The sequence below is a fragment of the Prionailurus bengalensis genome, chromosome B3 (genome assembly GCF_016509475.1).
Source record: "Prionailurus bengalensis isolate Pbe53 chromosome B3, Fcat_Pben_1.1_paternal_pri, whole genome shotgun sequence".
NCBI classification, from domain to species: Eukaryota; Metazoa; Chordata; class Mammalia; order Carnivora; family Felidae; genus Prionailurus; species Prionailurus bengalensis.
The window spans coordinates 87307453-87330532 of record NC_057355.1 but is presented as its reverse complement, the minus strand read 5'-3'; the positions used below and the strand labels follow the sequence as shown (position 1 = coordinate 87330532).

The window sequence follows — 23080 nt, the reverse complement described above, 5'->3', positions numbered from 1 at the left end:
CAACTGAATCCTGAATGGTATGTATAGGAAAAACAAAGAACAGGGTGAAGTCTACTGGCTGCAATAGTGAGCCAAGAGACTACATATATCAAAGTCAGTATTTCTAAGATCATGAAGGACAGGCATGACATAAGAAGCTACCTTGAGGCACTGCTGTATTTTTATCTAGCTCTAAGCCAAAACCAAGGTAGTAAGAGTAATTCCCAACTTACTGTCTTTTCACATTCCAAATGTGCACTAATGACGCTGACAGTGTGGTTGGTGGGAAGAAAAATGAAAGAAGTCATTGGAGTGCATAGTGTTGGTAGACATGTATAGAGGACCTTAGTGAAAGGCTACCCAAGATTAGCAAGTGTTCCTACAGGACAAAGAGTAATCAATTACTTTGAAAATTTTCTCCAGACTTTCCCTTCTTCCTTCTTTATATCCAGAGAGAAGAGCTAATCCTTTCTAGAGTTCATTCTCCTGTTTGGAAAACACCATTTCGGATTGAAAATCTCTTCATATCCAATCTCTCCATCACTTCCAGCAGTAATCACTGGTTCTGCTCCTTCTTCCATGGTGTCTCTCCTGTCCACTGCATTTTCTCTCATCTGAGTCCTACGATATCATCTTTGCTGGTCCCTTACCTCTAGACCTTCCCTTCTCCAATCCATACTATATACCCTGCCAGAGATGTCATCACTCACCCCCTTTCCAAATACTTTAATGACTATATACACTGTATAAACCTAAACTCCCGGGCTTTGCATTCAGGGTCCTCCACAGTCTGGATACCATCTACTTGCCAATCCTACTGCCCTCCCCTAACTCCTGGCCCAGCCTACATTCACTATGTAGAAGGTGCCTGAGGTGCTGAGATTACTTAGGGACAATAGGGAAGAGAGGCAAACCAGATTACAATACAGTATGGCTATGAAAATAATGAAAAGAAGGCTTGCAGATTGCAGCTCCCTCATGAAACGTTTATAAATCCCCCTCTGCCCAGTCAAAATTCATCTTTGCTTCCCTAGTTTTTCTGCTGCATTTGATCGGATCTTTCATTGTAGAATATGCTATTTTTTATTCTGTGTATCTTTTTCACAGTAGACATAGACTGGTTTGAAGAGAAAACTGATTCTTATTCATTTCCTATCTTCTGTGATGCAAATGTAGTACATACTGAATACATATTGTATTTTGGCTCAGCAAGAAAAGTCTCACAGCCTCTGTGAGTTCCCAGTCCCAGACTCTATCCCAGGGAACTGAGAATCACAGGTCAGCATGATGTATTGCAGTGGTTCTCAAAGTGTGTTCCCTAACGCAGCATCATTAAAATCACATACAAACTTGCTAGAAAATGCAAATTCTTGGCTGCCCATTATACCTAATGAATCAGAATCTCAGGGTAGGACTCAGTCATCTGTTTTAACCAGCCCTGCAGATGATTCTGATATACACTGAAAACCAGTGATGTACTACAATCTTTCCTAAAACAGCCTGATTCTAAGAATATCCTGGGAGCTTGTCAAAACTATAGCTTCCCAGATACCTCCTCTAGAGATTCTAATTCACATGTGGGGTAGGTCACTTCTCCTTCCTAGGTCTCAGTTTCTCCATCTATCTATAGCAACAGTGATCAGGTCTTTCAGGGTCTAATGCTTAGAAATAATATATGTGAGAAATGTCACATTGTACATGTTCAATTATTAAGTAATTAGTAAGTGGCTGATATTCAATTATTATTGCTATTATCATTGAGGATATTAAATGAAGGAAACATGCCCACCTCTCTCAGAGTGAGTTAAGTTTCTTTACTTGTCCCCCATGGGCCAGAGATATAACATACGTTTCTTATTGTAGGTTGCTATCAAAGAAGTTTAGAAAACATTTGCTCTAACCTGTGAACACTTTTTAAAAATCTCTGCATACATATTCTACGAGTCACATAAAAGAGAACATGAGCTCTATCCTATGAAGCATAAAGAAGGGTTCTCCCTCCAGCACTCTCCCCTCTTCTTGGATGTGACTCTAACAGAGAAGTTCCCCCGTCACATCTTTGCTTTCCCTTCCTTACTGAACTTAAAATCTTGCTTGTTGGGGTACAAAACCTGTTAAAGGCTTCACAGGATGATGCTCACAGTTGCTTTTATACAACTCAAAGAAGAGGTGTACAGGGGTATTTTCAGAGTGCTCATGTGCAAAAGTTGTGTCACAAAAATACAGGCAATAGAGTATTATATTCCACACAACATTTTTAAAGTACTTGTCACAAGTCACTGAATTGATTTCACAACCCCTTATTAGGTCACAATCTACAATTTAGAAAATAGTAACTTACAAAGAATATTATTTGAAAAGCAAACTCCTAGATCTAGAAAAGACTTTAAGAGTTCATCTTCTTGAAGATTACAAATAATTTTCTTTACTATAGTCTTCAAAATCTGTAGCAGACGTAATGAACACTTTGAACACTTTTTAAAAATTGAGGGAACCATAATCTTAATAAAATGATAAATCTAAAGGAGAATAAGAGTATAACTATGTAGATTTTATTTTTTTACAAAATATGATTAGGGAAGTGGGGGATTTTATTTTTAATCATTGTAACTTCATTGTTACATGCAAACAGTGACATCTGGTGGAATGATATTGCTTTGCTTTAAAAAATTTCAGCTTTCACATATTGACAGTTATGAAATCAGATAAATGTCCAAGTAATTCCTGTTTTTAAATATCTATATAAAATAAAAAATACATGGGGCGCCTGGGTGGCGCAGTCAGTTAAGCGTCCGACTTCAGCCAGGTCACGATCTCGCGGTCCGTGAGTTCGAGCCCCGCGTCAGGCTCTGGGCTGATGGCTCAGAGCCTGGAGCCTGTTTCAGATTCTGTGTCTCCCTCTCTCTCTGCCCCTCCCCCGTTCATGCTCTGTCTCTCTCTGTCCCAAAAATAAATAAACGTTGAAAAAAAAAATTTTTTTAAATAAAATAAAATAAAAAATACACTAATCTAATAGCTTATTAAACTTTTATAGTGCATAGTAAAATGACTTCTGTCATTCCAATCTGTATTTTTTAAATATGCTGAAGTCTTCCTTAGGTATAAGGGGTATTTGTTAAAAATGGATACAATGGAAATCTAACTGAGGTTACTATTGATTCTACTTCTAACTCCATCACCAACTGTGATTTGGACTGCAAAATTTACCCTCAGTTTCCTCATCCATAAATATGAGAGGGTTAGGCTAAAAGAAGGATAAGATCCTCTTATGGCTCTAAAACATGTACTTTTGTGACATATGCCCATCTAGACCTCAGACAGGGATTAAGTCTTATGTGCTTTGGCATAATATCTTGGGTCACTGCCTGGAGTATGTACCAAGGAACAAGCTAAGTAAGGTATGTGGGTAGGGCCAGGATTAGATTTAACCATTGAGGAATGGAAGACAATGCAGGAAATGGGGAATAGTGGGGGAAAGTCAGTTCCAGATACCCACGGTGGAAAGTAACATACAGCAGAAGATAAAACACAATATTCCAAATGTAGTATGAGAGACCACAGGTGGTGGTGCACTAGAAGTAGTATCAGAAAGTTCCAGCAAGGGATGATGGTTCATTCTAGTAGGAAGAAACCAGTAATGGGAAAAACAAAACCAGGCAGTATTCAGTGCAAGCTACAAGTAAATAAGTAATTAATATCAGGAAAGTCTACCATATTTAGCAAGGTCCCAGCCCTGGCCTAGTACTCAGAAACAAGATTTCAGTTCTTAGCAGGGAACAAGCACTATAAGAACTTCCACCCCAATAGAAGCAGAAGCCCTGCTTCCAATACTGGGTCACAATGGATCAAATAACAAAACACAACTGTAAATAAAATCTCTCAAATTTTATTTGAGATCTCAAATAAAAATTTTATTTGCATATCTCAAATTATTCGACTAGAGCTCCTCAGATTCTTCCTAGCTTACATCAAAATTGGTTCTGAAAACGAGATGAGAACAAGTATTCAGAATGAAGCATGAAAAGAAAAAAACAAGACGGTCTTCACAAGTTCACAAAACAGTGGAATATAATGGAAACCACATTTAGAATCAAAGAGATCTAGGTCTGAATCTTAGCTTTTACCAGCCCTATACACATGGACTAGTCACTTACACCTACTTTGAACTACATTTTCTTCACTTGGGAAGAAAATACATAATTTTCCATTTTCATATTCAAATATCAGCAAAATATTTAGAAGATTCAGATAAAATCTTTAAAATGCAAGTGCACTTTATATAGTTGATTTGTCAACTATAGGTAGTAGAGATAGTAAGTCAAAATAATTACCCATGTGCCTGTATTTCAGTTTTAAAGTAAAAATCTTCAAAGGAATATAAACTACGAAAACAACACCCTTAATGTCATTTTTGTAAAATGTATATGTAAGTGCATGCACAGAAAAAAAAGGCCTAGAATAATATTTTTAAATTTTTTTATGTTTATTTATTTTTAAGAGGGAGAGAGAGTGCAAGTGGAGGGAAGGGCAGAGAGACCCAGGGAGACACAGAATCCAAAGCAGGCTCCAGGCTCTGAACGGTCAGCACAGAGCCCAACACAGGGCTTGAACTCATGAACCATGAGATCATGACCTGAGCCGAAGTCGGATCCTTAACTGACTAGGGGAGCCACCCAGGCGCCCCTAGAATAATCTTTATCATATAGAATAAACACTGGAAAAGGTCTGCTTCTGGTATAATAGTCTTAACAATCACAGAGAAAATGTGTAAAGGCAAAATTCTAATAACCGAATCCACCCCACCCCCAACACCTTTCAGGATTCTGAATGACTAAATTAGTAATATAAACCTGAATCTTCTGGTGCTCCTACTTAAGATCTAAACATAGTATTCTAGGGACACCTGGGTGGTTCAGTCAGTTAAGCATCCAATTCATGATCTCACAGTCATGGAATTCAGCATGGAACACAGAGCCTGCCTGGGATTTTCTCCTTCTCTCTCTCTCTCTCTCTCTCTCTCTCTCTCTCTCTCTCTCTCTCTTTTCTTTCTGCCCCTTCCCTGCTTGGGCTCATGCAAGCACTCTTTCTCTCTCAAAATAAATAAATAAATCTTTAAAAACTTTTAAACTCTATCTTTTTTAAAAAAAGCAATCCATTCCCAAACATGTTCTAGTGACATTATTTAAGGCAAAACTTAAAGTCCTATAAGCATCCAGGAGGAGTAGAGAAGAAACAGATTACTTGCAAATAAAATAAAAACAGGCTGCTTTCAGATTTTTATTTCATAACATCAGATATCAGATGATACAAACAATAAATACATAGATAAATGTCAGCAAATATGACAGATTATAGGAAACAGCAAAGAACTAAAACAAGAGAGAATACAAAGATGACAAAAATAATACCCAGTATAACTGATAATGGCAATAAATGCATATGGGGTGATCCAACCTGTTACAAGAAAAAAATTGATTGGCTTAAAAAATATTCTAGTCTATGCAATCTACAAGCAACACAACTACTAAAGGTTAAAAATAAAAGGGCAAACATACACCATATAAATAAAGCAAAAAATAGGACAAAGTGTAGTTTTACTTTTTATGGAATTAGTGTACAATCTATAATGAAAACAAAAGGACTACAGTTAACAATTTCTTGAATTTTCTTCCACACATACACAAAAATGTGTATATAATCACATATCTGTTTATCTACTTCTATCTTCTTTCAGTGCACAGAGCACTACCTCGTTCTTAGTCATGATTGCAATGCATCCCATCACTGGATGCCCCATAAACAAATATTCTATTGATAAGCACCTAAGTTATTTCCAGTTTTTAGTTATTATAAGGACAATGAACATCCTTCTGCATGTATTTTAGTAAATTACAGTCATCAGCATATAGATGACATTTAAAGCCATGGTCTTGGATAAGATCACTTTGGTAAGTATGGGAGAAAAGAGGTGCCAGTATAAGTTTGGGCACCCCAATGTTTTGAAATCAAAAGATAAGGAGACACCAGCAAAGGAGACTTGAGAAGGTATAGCCAGGGAGACAGAAAGAGAACCAGAAAAGAGTATAGTCCCAAAGGTCAAGAAATTAAAGGGTTTTAAGGAAGAGTTAATGCAACTGTGCCAAATGCTACTAAAAAGTCAAAATGAGGACTGTGATATCTTACAGCAAATCTGATCATGTCCTTCTTCCTCAAAAAACTCTATCAATGTCTTCCCAATACACTGTGAATAAGAATCTCTCCCCCAAAGCCTCATATACATGCCCTCACACACCTACAGAGAATCTGTAAAATCCTACATGATCTGATTCATGCCTTCACTCAACCTCCACTGCATCACTGCTCCTCCCGTTCTCCAATGCTGGACTTCTTTCCAATTCTTAGATGAGTTCCAACTGTCCACAGCTGACTCTCAAACTTCAATATGCCTTCAAATCATCTGCTTTTTTAACAAGTTCCCAAGTGATGTTGATTCACTCTCAGGTTGCAATTTAAGTATCAATTCCTCAAACCTCCCAAGATGATCAGGAAATCTTCCAGTTTCCACAGCACCCTGCCCTTCTGCGTATAATTATCCCATTCACGATAAGTAATTTACCACCTTTCTTCTTTGCCAATCTCCATATTCCCTGAGGGCAGGGATTATTTCTCTTGTTAGCAGATGCTTCCCTAGGGCCTAACTCTATGCCTGCCACACAGTAGGTACACAAAAAATATATGCTGATTGATTTAAGTGATTAGTCAGATCCATATTTCTTGACATGGAAAGATAATTACAACACAGTTAAAAAAAATCAGGTCAGGGGCGCCTGGGTGGCGCAGTCGGTTAAGCGTCCGACTTCAGCCAGGTCACGATCTCGCGGTCCGTGAGTTCGAGCCCCGCGTCGGGCTCTGGGCTGATGGCTCAGAGCCTGGAGCCTGTTTCCAATTCTGTGTCTCCCTCTCTCTCTGCCCCCCCCCCCCATTCATGCTCTGTCTCTCTCTGTCCCAAAAATAAATAAACGTTAAAAAAAAAAAAATCAGGTCACAAAACGTTCACAGCATTATCCCAGTTTTGTTCTATCTTACTTATTTTCATACAGAAAAGTCTGGAATCATGTATTTAAGAATGTAAATAGTATTATCCCTGGATAGCAAGATTTTGAATAATTGTAGGGTTTTTTGCATTTTCTTGCATATTTTTCACATTTACTAAAGTATTGTGTTTTTATTGTTATTTTATAACAATAATAAATAAGAGGAATTATTTTTGTTTAATTATTTTGAAATTAAACATTAAATTCTGACACTTAACCTTTGGTTTTCCAATTATTGCAGTTGCCACTATTTTAACATATGGAGCTAACAGTCTGTCCACATTTTTTCAAAACACGGTTAAGAATTTCTTTTGTAACATGAAGCCAAGTGGAGAGTTAGGTCTGGGATCTATAGCCTAAGCACTGCTTCCCACCAGGAAGCTGGCTGTAAGGTGAACCTGACTTGAGAAGGTCAGCCAATGTTTGTAAGACAGCATTTTTTGCCAACTCTCTCTTTATTGATGCTGGATCAACAAAATACACAAGCAATTTTACATAGACAAGTCAGTAAAATAGGACATAAGTCCATAAATAGACTCAATAACACATTGGAATTTAAGGTATGAGAAGCTGCCATTTCAAAATAGTGAGGAAAGAGGATTTATTGACAATAATGATATTATGCAATTGACTAGTCACTTGGTGGGGGGAGGAATAATGCTTATTCTTCTCATCAAGTTAATTACAGATGGATCAAAGTAAGCTATAAAATGATAGAAGAAAATATGAGAAAATACATTTAAGTGTAAGTGTAGAAAAGCCGTTTCTAAGAATGAAACCAAGACTAGAACGCATAGAGAATGACTGCTAGTTTTTACTACATAAAAATTAAAACTTCTGGAGAGCATAAAACACCATAACAAAGGTAGAAAGCAAACAACAAAGTAAAAGAAAATGTCTACTATATATAACAAATAATTAAAATCTTTAATATAAAAAGATCACTTATAAATCAATAAGAGATGAATGATGACCCAACAGAATATGAATTGATAATTCTCAAAAGGAGAATAACCAAAAGACATCACCATCATTTAAAGTGAAAAAATATACAGTAATAAAAAGATGTTTCCTCATCAGATTAGGAAAAAAAATGAAGCAGATTGACAATTAGTTATTTGATAAGGGTAAAAGGAAATGGACATGATAAATTGTTGGTAGAGTATAAGTCTGAATAATTTTTCTGGAAAGAAGTCTGGCAATATGCATCAAAAATTTTAGAGCAAGGGGAGTCTGGGTGGCTCAGTTGGTTAAGCATCTGACCAGCTCAGGTCATGATCTGGTGGTTCATGAGTTCGAGCCCCGCGTCAGGCTCTGTGCTGACAGTGCGGAGCCTGCTTGGGATCCTGTCTTGCTCTCTCTCTCTCTCTCTCTCTCTCTCTCTCTCTCTGCCCCTCACCCACTTGTGCAGGGTCTCTCTCTCTCTCCCCCAAAAATAAACATTAAAAAAAATTTTAAAGCAAAAAGTTTAATAATTCCACACTTGAAATCTTCTTACATTGCAGCTTGGTTAAGTTAGTGAATAATATGAAAATATTTAAATGTTCACACACAACCCTGAGTGAAAAATCAGTCTATAGAATGTCATACATGGTTTAAACACATGCACACACAGGAGATGTTAGAGGGCTATTCACCAAACTGTTAACTTAATCTAAGTGTTTAAACACTTTTAATGATTTACCTTATTTTAAAACACCAAATCTAAAATTCCATGCTAAGAATTCTAACAAAACAACTATAAACTTCTCTTTAAAATACAGAAACTTTAAAAGCAAAATTATAATTCATATGAAACATTTTTATAGTTCTCAACAAAATTGCTGTTTAGCAAAATAAACATAAGTTTGAGCAATATATTGCTATTTTAAATAAACTTAAGTATGTACCTATCTAGTCCATTAAAATATCCTTGGTGTTTGCCACAAGTAACAATTACTATATGGAGAATTGGGAAAGCATTAAAATTATATAACCACAAATACTGTTAGGCTTCATAGTTAACTGTTCATCTCACAGAAAAAGCAAAAGCCACCAAATGAAAGGGTATTCATTTTGTGTTTACAATTACCTTTCTTGAGAACACTTATTAGTGCAGAAAAAAATTATACATTTCTCTGAACTTGTAGGCTCAGCAGACAGATATATTTTGAAAAGGTTAAGCTATGTTTAGCAAGGTAATCCTCAAGAGATGGATGCCAGAGAATTAAATATTCAGTGCTTAAATTAACTTCTTATTTGGTACTTAGGAACAAATTGCCAAGAATTATCATCCTCAAATAGAACATTTATTGACTCTCTTGGAGAAAGCAAGATCTACTTGAAGAAAAAAAAATTTTAGAATTCGAAAGATGCCAGTATTTTTAACACTTTACATGACTACTAGAAGCTGTGACACCTCAAAATGATGCTTAGCTACAGTGCTAATGGAAATGACTCAAAACAGTGGGTTCATGACTACTAGATAATGGTTATACCTTTATTTTCCACTTTCAGCTTTAGGCTTTCCAAAGACTACACTGCAGAACTGTTATTTTCTACCAGAGAAACTGGAACCGTTTGGAAATTTCCAAAGTTTTTCACATATAATTTGTTTCAAAAATTTCAAAACACTTACCTGATAAAACTAAAAGACAGGTGTTTAAGATTTTGAGTAGCGAATAAATCTTTGAAAAACATTTTTGCCTAACTAGAAAATAAACATGAGAATGGCCCTCTTTTAGGAATTCAAATTGAATTTCATTGTGATTACTGAACACAGGGAAACCAGATGTTTATTTATTTTTAAAAGAGAGAGAGCATGAGCAGGGGAGGGGCAGAGAGAGAGGGAGACAGAGAATTTAAACCAGGCTCTGTGCTGTCAGCTTAAAACCAGACATGGCGCTTGAACTCACGAACCATGAGATCATGACCTGAGCAGAAGTCAGATGCTCAATGACTGAGCCACCCATGTGCCCTCAGATAATTTTAAAGCTTGAAAGAATGCAGTAAAAGTATTAACAATTATCACTAAAAGTCAATTTTGAGGAAATGAGCTCAGAATACACCATGAAAAGAGTTGAGAAGTTACTAATAATTCTGTGATAGTTTGTGTAATTAAAAATGGTCTTTTAAAATATTCTCACAGGTCTAAAATACTTAAAATATAATACTTAAAATGTCTCTATTTAAATTTAACTTAATATTTAATGTTTTGAATATTCTTAAACATGCAGTAGGTGATTTTTCAGGATTCCTACCAGCTCTTATGAAAGGCAAGAGACTTAACAAATATGCATTCTCAATGGGCAGGTGATACCAATCCCAAAGGGGTGAATGTTGGTGCCTGGGGAGGGAGATGATGAAAGCTTACTCTTTTTATGTATATGGCATGTGCGTATGTGCACACGCGTGCGCACACACACACACACACACACACACACACATGACCATGAGATGCACAGTATATCCAGGGTATTAAAATGTAATGGGGGAAGGCAATTGGGAGAGAAAAAGTGAAAAAGCCTTCCTTAAATGGTTGATCATAAAAAATTTTGAGAAAAACTAAGTTAGACACATCTGGATTCTTATCATTATCTAGAGATAAGATCTTTGGCAAGCAAACGGATATTATGGAGCCTAAGCTTCTTCAATAATAAAATGGAAATGATGACTGCTTACAGTTGAAGATTTAAAAAGGAAAGATGCAAAGTACATCACATAGTACTAGGAATGTGGTTTCTGCTAAACACATGTGAGCTTCCTTCCCTTTTCTCCTCTCTTTTGAGGATGCTATAAATTACATCCTATCCGCAAAAGAATACTCAGATGCCAAAGGAAAATGAGACACACAGAGAAATGGAAGAAACTCCAGAGGCAATGACTTTTGAACATAATCCCTGGATTCAAGTATTCCCAATGATGGTGTGAAATCTAAAAGACTGACTTTGAATCCAAATCTATGATTTTCTTAACTGTGTAAGCCTGGAAGAGTTGGTTGATTTTTATGAACCTCAATTTTCACATCTGTACTCCACAGAGTTGTTATGAAGAACAAATAATATAAGGTATGTGACATTCTTTGGTAACTAGATGCCACTAAACTAAAGCTACCTTATCATGGGCCACGGTTCATGTTAATAATAGTAGGAAATGAAGACACTATCCTAGACTGTGTACGTGCTGGGAAGGAATGGAAAAGGACAAAACCTGGTCCTCTCTAGTGTCTAAAAACAGAATCGTGTCATCAAAATCTAAACCTCGAAGGTAGAATTTGACAGTTTAAATCCACTTTAAAAGAAAATTACCAGTGGAACTCTTACCTGTCTCTGCACTCTTCATCTGTAGTGTGATCATCTAAGAAAGAGGTTCCCAATATCCCAAGCAAAGTACTGTGACCTTTCTTGTCAGCTGTATGGTACACTCGAGAAGCCAAGTGTAAGTTGACAGGCAGCTCCTGGGCTGGGACAGTGGTGCACAGATCATGGAGGGTAGAAGAGGGGTAGTCTTGAGGAATTCTGCAGCAAAGAGAAGAAAGGGGGCTTCTTTGATCATTTTGTGATCTTTTGATATAAAATACATTGACATTGACAGTTTAGGCTCTAAAAAGGGCGTCTAAATGTATAAGATTTAAAACTATAATAATGATTTATAATGAATTTAATATCACAATTGGGGACCCGATCTTCAAAGTTATATATCCAACTTTCTGCTGAAGATCTCAACCTATAGGACTTACAGATACCTCAGAAACATGTTTAAAAGCAAACTCATTACCATCCCACCCAAATGCCTTCTCTCCCGATTTCTGTAACTCCTTTGGTGACACCATATCCAGCCATCATGCATTACTTCTTTGCTACTCTGCTCAAATGCTAATGTCCCTGAAGAGGTAGAACAAGGTAGTACATTATCCATTAACTAGCATCATAAACCCAAGTTTATGCAGCATCCTCCTTTCCACTATGCTAGAACTTGCCTCTCTCCTGCCTTTCCAAAGTAGAGAAGAAGGCATGAAGATCTTTCTTAATTTCCATTGTCACTTGCCACCCAATGAACAAACACTAATTGAGCAAGAACCACTACTACTCTATGCTAGGTGATTTACACACATTCTCTCCAACTCCCACAATGAACTTATATGGGAGGTATTATTATCCTTATATTAGAGCAGGCTTATTTTGGAGAGCTCATAAAATTAATGAGTAACTGCTAGGATCTAAACACAATGTTGCAGACTATAAGACAACTTTTTTCCTATTACTGCCTGTTAATGACCCCTGAGGTAGATGTAGCCCCTATCCAGTTCTACTCCATCCCCACACCCCTACTAAAATTATACTTTTTTTAAAATTTTTTTTAACGTTTATTTATTTTTGAGACAGAGAGAGACAGAGCATGAATGGGGGAGGGTCAGAGAGAGAGGGAGACACAGAATCTGAAACAGGCTCCAGGCTATGAGCGGTCAGCCCAGAGCCCGACACGGGGCTTGAACTCACATACCGCGATATCGTGACCTGAGCCGAAGTCGGACGCTTAACTGACTGAGCCACCCAGGCGCCCCTAAAATTATACTCTTACATTAACTAAATGATGACCTTTTCATCAAATCAAACCAAATGAACTTTAGATCATGTTCTCTATGATCTACAAGACACAGCTGACAATATCGATGACCCTTCCTGAAATGGCTCTTTCTTTGTGAGATTTTTAAAACCTGTGTTATCCCAGCTTTCCATCTACCTCCAAAATTCATCATAATTTTATTTAGTCATTCAATTTTCTTTCTCCACCTTCAAAACTGGGTATAGCTTCCAAGGTTGAACTCCTCTCTGAATATTGGAAAAATAAGCTTCAGTGTTTCAACTATTTCCTCTTGTGCCAAGACCTCCCAAATTTGACCTCCGGTATCACTATCTTACCTAGATTCCTCATCCTTAAGATACAAAAGATTGAGCCATCTTTGAGTCCTCTTCCCTTCACCTGCACATCCTATGAAAGACTGCGCTTCTCTGCTTCCCAGGGCTGCTGCTTCTCCCTCTTCACTTCCAACACACTCCTGTCAAGGTCCTCATCACCTCAGCCTGCATTAGCAAGGGTCTGCCAGTTGGATTGAGTACCACATCCTCTGTCTCTTCCTCTCTTCAATTCCTCCTGCAAAATTCTGCCACATTGGTCTCTAAATACTCCTTTGCCCAGCACAATGGCTCTCTGTTGCTTGCTGCATTCATCTAATTTCCTAAGTTTCAAGGCTCTTAGCATGTGGCCCTACTTCTAACACAGTAGTTAGAGTCAGACTGCCTCTGTTCAAATCCTGTTTAAAATTATTACTAGGTCAGGGGTGCCTGGGTAGCTCATTCAGTTAAGCATCTGACTTCAGCTCAAGTCATGATTTCATGATTCATGAGTTTGAGCCCTGCTTAGGGCTTGCTGCTGTCAGCACAGAGCCTGCTTTGGATCTTCTGTCCCACTCTCTCTCTCTGCCTCTCCCCTACTGCCTCTCTCTCTCTCTCTCTCCCTCTCTCTCAAAATAAATAAATAAACTTAAAAAAATAAAATAATCACTAGGTCGTACGTAAGTCAATTTATTTACATTTTGGCAAATAGGAAATAACATGAGCACATCCTGGATAAAGTTACTTTAAGGAAGAAAGGAATTGAGAACAAACTGATGGCTACCAGAGGATAGGGGGTGGGGGATGGGCAAAATGGGTGAAGGGGAGTGAGAGATATGGCTTCTAGTTATGAAATGAGTAAGTCATGGGAATAAATGGCACAGCACGGGGAATTTAGTCAAGAGTACTGTAATAGCGTTGTGTGGTGACAGATGGTAGCTATACTTGTAAACATAGTATAACATATAGAATTGTTGAATCACTATGTTATATACCTGAAACTAATGTAACATTCTGTGTCAACCATACTTCAATAATAAGGACTGAATGCATTTAAAACAGTATCTCTCAGGGGCGCCCGGGTGGCTCGGTCAGTTGAGCCTCTCACTCTTGGTTTTGGCTGGGGTCATGATCTCGGCGGTTTGTGAATTCAAGCATGGCCCACATCGGGCTCTGTGTTGACAGCACAAAGCCTGCTAGAGAGTCTCTCTCTGCCCCTCCCCCGCTCATGCTGTCTCTGTCTCTCTCTCAAAATAAATAAATAAATAAATAAATAAATAAATAAATAAATAAATAAAATAAAACAGTGTCTCTCACATGGCAGATATTAGCTATTACATCAGTCTCCAGGACAATTCACAGGTCCAACAATATCTGTCAGTTCCTTCAGTTGTGGATCAAATGCTGCCTATCTTTTTGTCCGTGCTTACACATCCTTCGAACAAGGCCTCCAAGACAAACTTCTCTGCAAAATTTACTGTTTTTTTTTAAATATCTCTTTTCATACATTGCCTTCTTCTTGTGCCACCCCTTCTGACCCTTTGTCTAATGGGTTGATGCCAATCTGTCCATCAACTGCTCCATGTGTTCTAGATGGTAGCATACATAGTATGAAGAAGAAAGACTTTAGGGTTGGCTGGGCCTGGATCAGAATCTCAGTTCTAACACTTGCAAGCTATAGCACTGGTCTCCCCGGAGGTCTTCTGTAAGATAAAAATTAAAACCCTTAACTAATGCCTTTGTAAAATCGATAATAAGAAGTCCTGGCCTGTGGAACTCTCAAGAAATGCTTGTTTTATTTTTATTGCTGTTGTTATTAATTTGAACTGGACAGCACCTAACCCATTGCTAGGCACAATATGGACATTACTGAATCACTAATAGAGAACAGTTTATATCATTTCCAAAATAGCATAGGGCTCAACAAAAACAGGACATAAAACATACACGTTTGAATAGGACAAAGCTGCAGGAGCAGGGGGGTGAAGAGAGGTAAAACCAAAGCATTTGGAAATGCCTGAGACAAAGAGACCTAACTGGAGAAGTGAACATGGGTGTCCAGAAAGCCAGGGATCCTGAGAAAGGATTGGGGGAAAAAAAGGAGGGGAGAAAAAAGGTGAGCTCTGATGTCAAGCTCATCCACATCATCGTTCTGTCTGGAACAGGTCCTGGCTAGTGGAATGTACTTGAGATTACATTACCAACTTTTTTTTTTTCCTTAAAAAGCATCACAACCAATCTGAATTCCTATGTTCCATCATACTCTAATAACAGATTTGTAAGTGAATCTCCCTAGGTTATTGAGCTAAATAACATCACGTTCCAAGAGATGGATGAATTCCCAAGAAAACAATTTAATGTGGGGGATAGTCACGGGTGAGAAAAGTTATGTAAAAAAAAGGTCTAAATAAAAAGGAGCAGCGAATAAAGGATTTTCAGAAACATTTTTCCAAAATTCCCTTTCATTATATAAATTTCTTAACTATCAGGTTTTCATTCCTCTGCATCTTATTATTTCTCTCCAATGGAAATTTCTCATTTCAATTTTAATGAATTAACACAGTACTATATATTTCAAAAAGATCTACAAATATTTTTGGCATGTTCAAGAAAGGCTGTATGTTTTTATAGCACACTCTCCTTAAACAGGACTATTTGTCATTCTTTGAAACACTAAGACATAAAAAAGAAAAGACTCTGACTCTGTGTGTGGCCACACTACTTTGCTTAATGCACTAAATGCAAGGTTTTTTAGGGAAAAAAATCAAGAAGTTTCTGCTTCATTGATAATCTGACAGTAACTATTTATTGAAGGTAAAATACTTGTTGTCTGCTGTCACTATTTGTTTTAATACATAATCTTGCTAACTAAATGAGCTTAAAGCAATGCAGATAAGCAATGGCATGTACAGGGTCACTTAAATGCCAATTTGACTCTTTCATAAACTTTGGAATTCTTTTCCCATGAGTCTACTCTCAGCTACTAAATTGTGAGTAATATCCATTTACAGAGTTTAGGCTGGCCATAAAAAGGTTGTCTTCCATGTCCAGCACACCTTTCAATGCCCTAAGCAACAACAAAAGCTAATAATTAAAGCTTCTTTGAGCCCTAATAAAGAGTTGAATGAAGAAGAGTCTAGAATAAACCAACCCATAAAAGCCTAGTGGTAAAATAAGGAAAAAATCAGTTTCAGCAAGGTGATTGGCAAAAGATAAGCCCATAAATCTAACTTGCATTTACACATTATTCAAAATTGTGGTTGTATCCCTGTGTATTAAGAATTTCTATTAAAAATGAGGGGGGGGGAATAAAACATGATATAATGGTAGAGAAAAATAAGGTCATCTAAATTACCAAATTGGCCTATAAACATTTTATATTGGGTTAAATTTTATTTCATTTTGCCATAACAAAATTAACCAATATAATAAGCAGTTAATACAAATTATGCATTACCGTGACCAAAAATATCAGATCTGACATGTTAACATTTAATTTTCCTTTGTCTCAAAAAGAGCTATTTTTATTATAGTTATATCATTGTTACATCATTAAACTAAGTACATTCGTCAAAAGCATTAATAGAAGTGTGAAGTATAGCATATATATCCTAACCATAATATCTGATACCAACTCTTCCTGTGGGAAAGTTTAACTTAGATCTCATATATGAATTTCCTCAATATTTCTTCTTCCTTTAAAAATGCATGTTCAGTTATCAATGCTACTGACAGTAAAAATTGTAAACATAAGGAAGTTACTTTTTTTTAGGTAGTTTTTGATCCTGTTGGGGTTTTGTACACCTTCCTTGTCTCTGTTGTGGAATTCCTAATTTACTTTTTTGTGTTTGCTTAGCTTCTTTTCCTCTGATTTGCAAAAATTCTGATGATTTCACCTTCAAGAAAATATAAAGTATGCTGTTAAGGAAAGTTGTAACATGAAAATTAGATCTTTCTCTCATATTTAATGGTTTATCTTATATTGAAGCTCCTAATTTTTATATATATTTTATAACAGAATATAAACCCTAAAGGTAAGTTGATATTTTCCTCTAAATCCTTGCCTAGGTTTTCACATATACACCTCAATAGCAATAAAAATACTAGTACCATATTTATCTGTAATATTTTATTTATTGCCTTAAAACTATTAAAGAAGAAATACAAGATATTTTTCCTCCATAAATCTTCTCTTCTTTTTTTTTTTTAATTTTTTTTTTCAACGTTTATTTATTTTTGGGACAGAGAGAGACAGAGCATGAACGGGGGAGGGGCAGAGAGAGAGGGAGACACAGAATCGGAAACAGGCTCCAGGCTCTGGCCATCAGCCCAGAGCCTGACGCGGGGCTCGAACTCATGGACCGCGAGATCGTGACCTGGCTGAAGTCGGACGCTTAACCGACTGCGCCACCCAGGCGCCCCAAATCTTCTCTTCTTGATTGGTATTTTTTCTTTAAGATTTTATTTTTTTAAGTAATCTCTACACCCAATGTGGGGCTTGAACTTAAAACCCCGAGACCAAGAGTTGAATGCTCCACTGAGCCAGGCAGGTGCCCCTTGATTGATATTTTTAATAGAACTTGCGCTTAGTCTCTTTAAAAGTTTGGCATGACTGGTGGTTGCAACCACAAGCCAAAATGAATAACTGTTTTGAGCAATGTTGATCAATTTGTACTTACTATACTATTGTATTGTTTTCTATTTCTACTATTTGAGAAAAATCAAACGCATTTCTGTTTCTTAAATAATTGCCTTTTAATCATTATAGGTATTAGTAGTATTGTTTTTCTAGATTTCCTAGAAAATTTGCAGAATTCGTGATAAAAGTTCATCTAAAAATATTTTTTCTCTGTTGGTTGCTTTGTTTGTTTGTTTGTTTGTTTTTAAGCTGGCTTTAAGGAAGAAAGCAGAGAGAACTTCCTTAGGGAAAGCAGAAAGATATGGTTGAATAAGTAGAAGGAGGCCAAATAAAGAGAGGTTCTCCTAAATTAGGTCCAGGGTTTGGGCTCCCTGCAGTAAATAGGAGAGAGCTATTGCAATTTCATAGGTAAAGAAGTGATGATGAATAAGAAAAGCTCAGAGTACAGACCATTCCATCTCACTACCTAGTTAATGTTTGAATTTCCCTAAAGTTTCTCCACCTAATGGTCATCTATCCTGGCTTGAACACGATGAGGAAAAGAGGACTTGGATATATCCAAAGGCAGCCACTCTCTCTGAAACTCTCCCAGTTTGTTTCTTTGTTTGTTTGCTTGCTTGTTTGTTTGTTTGTTTGTTATACAGCCTAACAATTTTTACCCACCAGTCTCATTTCAAACCTCAGGAGCACACAGGTACAATCTAGCTCCTTCCATTTGATTGACAATCAAATATTTGAATACAGCTGACTCTCCTGGACCCATTTTCTCCCTGATAAACATCATCAGTCCCTTCAATTCTGCCTTACATGTTTCTGAAGTACTGTGCTTTTTCATCTTGAATGTTCTCTTCCAAACGGTCTCCAATTTGTCAGTGTCGCTCCTGGGATTGGATACCCAGATCCGAACACAACATTTGAGGTGTGATGTGATCAGATTAACCAGGAGAAAGATGATCCTCTTTTATGGTATTCGTCAATCAGCACAAACTATGATTGCACTTACCTTCCTATCACAAACCTAAGTGATAGCCTAAAACTCTGAGGTCTTTTTCACATTTGCTCTACATCACGTCACCTCATATCTATGCACTTAGCCTATGGACCCAAGGGCAGAACCATTCACACATTTATCCCAATTAAATTTCATCTGAGGTCTGGCCAACCAAATCTTACCAATCTCATTTGGATGTTATCTAAAAATCCCATCAGTAAATCTTCCATATTCTCATCCAAATTACTAGGAAATATGTTGAAACCCAGCCCTATTGCAGTCCACTAGGGACTCTTATGACGAGCTGTGCATCCTTTGCATAACTAATTACAAATCCATCTAGTAGTTCACCTGATTGCACTCTTGTCTACAAAACTGTCATTTGGAAGCTTACATAAATGGATTGCTATAATCCAAAGGCTAATAACAATAACTAATGTTGATTGAGCATTCCTGTAGGCCAAGCTCTTCACCATGATAGCCTTGCATTGAACTCCAGGTCTAACACTTTTCTGATGTTCAGTCTAGTAATTCTAGAAAAAGAAATAAGGTTGGTCTTCTGTAGCTTGTCCTTAGGAAACTCATGCTGGCTCCAAGTGATGGCTGTTTCCTCTTATAAGCAGTATACAGGGGCTCTTACAAGGTTGTTAAAATTCTTTTAATGAATCATTTAATCATTCCAGAGTTTTATCCAAGATCAGTGCATACATACAGAAACCATAACCCTTATCCTTAAAAAAATAAAACTCAGATTTTCAGCTGCCAGTCTCCAGGCTTCTAGGTCCTCTCCTACTAACTACAGCACCTCCTCAAAGCTGCTGCTGACAGGGGTGCAACAGGCTTCAACCTATCTACCTGAGCTGACAGGCTCAGATATCGAAGTTAACTCTGAAAATCTTTAACCAATCTTGGGCTTCAAGTTTCTTTTATCACTTCTTTTTCTTTTCGTTCTAAACTAAAGATTATTCTCCTTGTCATATTTAAGAGAAGCAAAGTACAAGTTTATCAGCTTCCTTTTCTCTATGTCATATTTCTGTTTATTTAAAACTTCAGCCTTTTCCCAAAATTAAATTAAGGTAGCTCTGTCACATGTTGTCATCACATTATTCATCCATAATGACAGGGCTATCCTTCCTTTTTTCTCTCTTTGCTCTTAAACTAATATGAAAAAAAATACTTTTTTTTTTTATTCTTAGCATGATTCACAGGCCTAAACACATTCTGAATCTTAGGGTTTTTGATATAATTGTTACAGCCACATGCCACTTTTATGTTTATCTATGGATGTGTATTTCTTCTTTCATCTTTTGTGTATTTTTAAAACTCTGAATGGAATAGATCACTCATAACTGTTTTCTGAGAACTGGAGGGATTTAGAGCATCCCACATCTCTTAAACTTTCTTCCATTTAGAATCTCAGGACATGTGGTATCTACATTTTGTACAGACTTTTTACCCTTTTCCTTCCTAAAATGCTCAACAATCCTCTCACAAGCCCTTGTGTCAGTCATTTCTTCATAGTCACCATTATCTAATTTGTCTTTTTTATTTAATTTATCTAAGTCATGTTGGTCATGACTTAGAGCAGAGTCCTAATAACCTTTATTATACTAATGAGCTTCTAAGAATATAAGTGGCCAACAAGGTAAAGACTGATCAAATTCTGTTTTTTGTTTTTTGGTTTCTTTTCCTGAATGAGACCTTCTGGCATTTTTCTGAGCAGTGCTCTTTTATCACACCTTTTGGGTAGTTCTATTTGCTATGTCAAAAGAGGTCTTCTTGTCCCCAAATCTGGCCTGGCTTGCTGGAGTATATTGTTCCTCATTCCTGTGCTAGAGATGCTAGAGACTAATTTTATGACCTCGAATGTGCAGAGTAAAGTTCATGGATTACAACTGATCTTGAAATGTTAATGCAAATAAATACAAGATACTTGGTGGGATGAGTCACAGGAATACTTCCAGTGCCATTTTCTATGGCATTTTTAATATGTCCCACACTATTCCAAAAACAATAATCCATAAAGGTCTTTTTTGGTCCTCTCTTCCTCCTCTTGAAACACTTCTGGGGGGTGCCTGGGTGACTCAGTCGGTTGGGCGTCCGACTTTGGCTCAGGTCACGATCTCGCGGTCCATGAGTTCGAGCCCCGTGTCGGGCTCTGGGCTGATGGCTCAGAGCCTGGAGCCTGCTTCCAATCCTGTGTCTCCCTCTCTCTGCCCCTCCCCTGTTCATGCTCTATCTCTCTCTGTCTCAAAAATAAATAAAAACGTTTAAAAAAAAATTAAAAAAAAAAAAGAAACACTTCTGGTTCCAGTTTAGAGCTCTCTTAATCCATTCTCCAAGTCTTTCTTGTCCAACCATTTCTCCGTTTAATGAGGACACTCCATCCCTAGTCATTTTTGCAAGTGAGAGTCTGTTTTTGTACTTAACCAGACACCTGTTTATTGTTGTTATGAAAAACAGTGTTGCCAAGGGGTAAAGAGTAAAGGTTCCAGAATTAGACCATCTCAGTCCAAGCCCTGCCTTCATGACCTAACATGATATTTATACTTGGACAAGTTATTTATCTTCTTTATGACTCAGTTTTTTCAAATACAGTCTTGTTAAGAAATCAGTTATTAGGAAAACATAAGATAACATATGTAAAACATTTAGCAAAGTGTTTAGCATGTGGTAAATACTCAATAAATTTAATTAACTTAGGGAAGGACTGCCTCTTTTGACCAAAAATAAATACATTTCCATAATTTCTCAATAATATTTAACAGCAGTCACAACAATCCAAAAGAATTAATGTGAAACTTTTCTAATAAGGGATTTGAATTGCTTCCAGGCCATGGTGGTTAAATTGCTATCCAGAAAGTCCATGTCATTTTTTAACACATTTAGTAGCTAATCATTTGCCTCTCATGCCCACATTTTACTTCCAAAGTCCCAATGTTCAGGTAGAAGTATAGATGAAAACACTACCTGTGCCCAACAGCCTAATACTTTTTCATTAAGATGCCATAGTCTTTAAAGATACTGTCAGGAAAAGGAAAGGAAAGGAAAGGAAAGGAAAGGAAAGGAAAGGAAAGGAAAGGAAAGGAAAGGAAAGGAAAGGAAAGGAAAGGAAAGGAAAGGAAAGGAAAGGAAAGGAAAGGAAAGGAAAGGAAAGGAAAGGAAAGGAAAGGAAAGGAAAGGAAAGGAAAGGAAAGGAAAGGAAAGGAAAGGAAAGGAAAGGAAAGGAAAGGAAAGGAAAGGAAAGGAAAGGAAAGGAAAGGAAAGGAAAGGAAAGGAAAGGAAAGGAAAGGAAAGGAAAGGAAAGGAAAGGAAAGGAAAGGAAAGGAAAGGAAAGGAAAGGAAAGGAAAGGAAAGGAAAGGAAAGGAAAGGAAAGGAAAGGAAAGGAAAGGAAAGGAAAGGAAAGGAAAGGAAAGGAAAGGAAAGGAAAGGAAAGGAAAGGAAAGGAAAGGAAAGGAAAGGAAAGGAAAGGAAAGGAAAGGAAAGGAAAGGAAAGGAAAGGAAAGGGAAAAGAGAAAGGAAAAGAGTATCTAAGATCTCCACACCTAGAAGGTGTCAGCCTGAAACACAGGATTCACCTGGAGGAGTTAGCAATGAGTGGGTTCACTTAGCCTTGGCAGAATTCATTTCATACCCCAAGTGTAAGCTTTAGAAAGATAGCATGACTTCTGATGAAGTCTGTAGCTCATCATAGGATAAGTCCTTTCTCCATAGCAATGGTGGATTTTCTCTGGTCGACTATTATTTGTGCACCTTCCTTATTACCCATTATTCCCAAAAGGTCAATATGCCAGGAAGATGAACTTAAGAAAGTAGGGCTTGAGAAATGAAGGAAAAAAACAACAACAGGAGGAAACTGCACTAATCCAAACATAAGGTCGCCAGGACCCAGACTAGGTTGAGGGCAACTGGAAAAGACAAGGAAAAAAATTACAAACAATGTTAGGAGGCAGGGTGTCTGGCTGGCTCATCTGATAGAACATGCAACTCTTGATCTTGGGGCCATGAGTCTGAGCCCCAAATTGGGTGTAGAGATTACTTAAAAATAAAATCTTAAAAAAATAATAATGTTAGGAGGTATCTAAGCCTTGGAGACTGATTATGGGTGAAAGCAAGGGAAGGGAAGATCACAGATAAATCCAAGGTTTCAGAGTTGGGATTTGTGGCACAGGTTGAAGAATGGCCAGTTGAACTGGGGAAAACAGAGCAGGAACATGGTCTTCAGTGGGGAGAGGGGACCCAAAAGGAGAGGGAAGGTTATTACCCAAGAAGTAGTATCCATTTGAGTAAGTCAGAGAGCTATCAATGGTAATAATCAAGACAGTATTTTGTGGTTCAGAAAAAAAAAGTGGCTTCTTTAATCCTAATAATAATGTACCCATTTTTGGGGTCCCTGGGTGTCTCAGTCAATTAAGCATCCGACTCTTGATTTCGGCTCAGGTCATGATCTCACAGTTCATGGGTTTGAGCCCAGCATCAGGCTCTGTGCTGGCAGCACAGAGC

The 23080-nt window shown here is 37.3% G+C and overlaps 1 protein-coding gene across 1 annotated transcript in view; it reads right to left on the bottom strand.

The window, feature by feature from the left end:
• The window catches only part of TTC6 (tetratricopeptide repeat domain 6), a 189528-nt gene that overhangs the window by 107916 nt on the left and 58532 nt on the right, over positions 1 to 23080 (bottom strand). The window contains exons 4-5 of the mRNA XM_043556026.1: positions 16709 to 16842; positions 11375 to 11569 (exon numbers count right to left, since the gene is read on the bottom strand). Of these exons, the coding sequence (XP_043411961.1) occupies positions 11375 to 11569; positions 16709 to 16842 (329 nt within the window). The remainder of the gene's footprint in view (positions 1 to 11374; positions 11570 to 16708; positions 16843 to 23080) is intronic.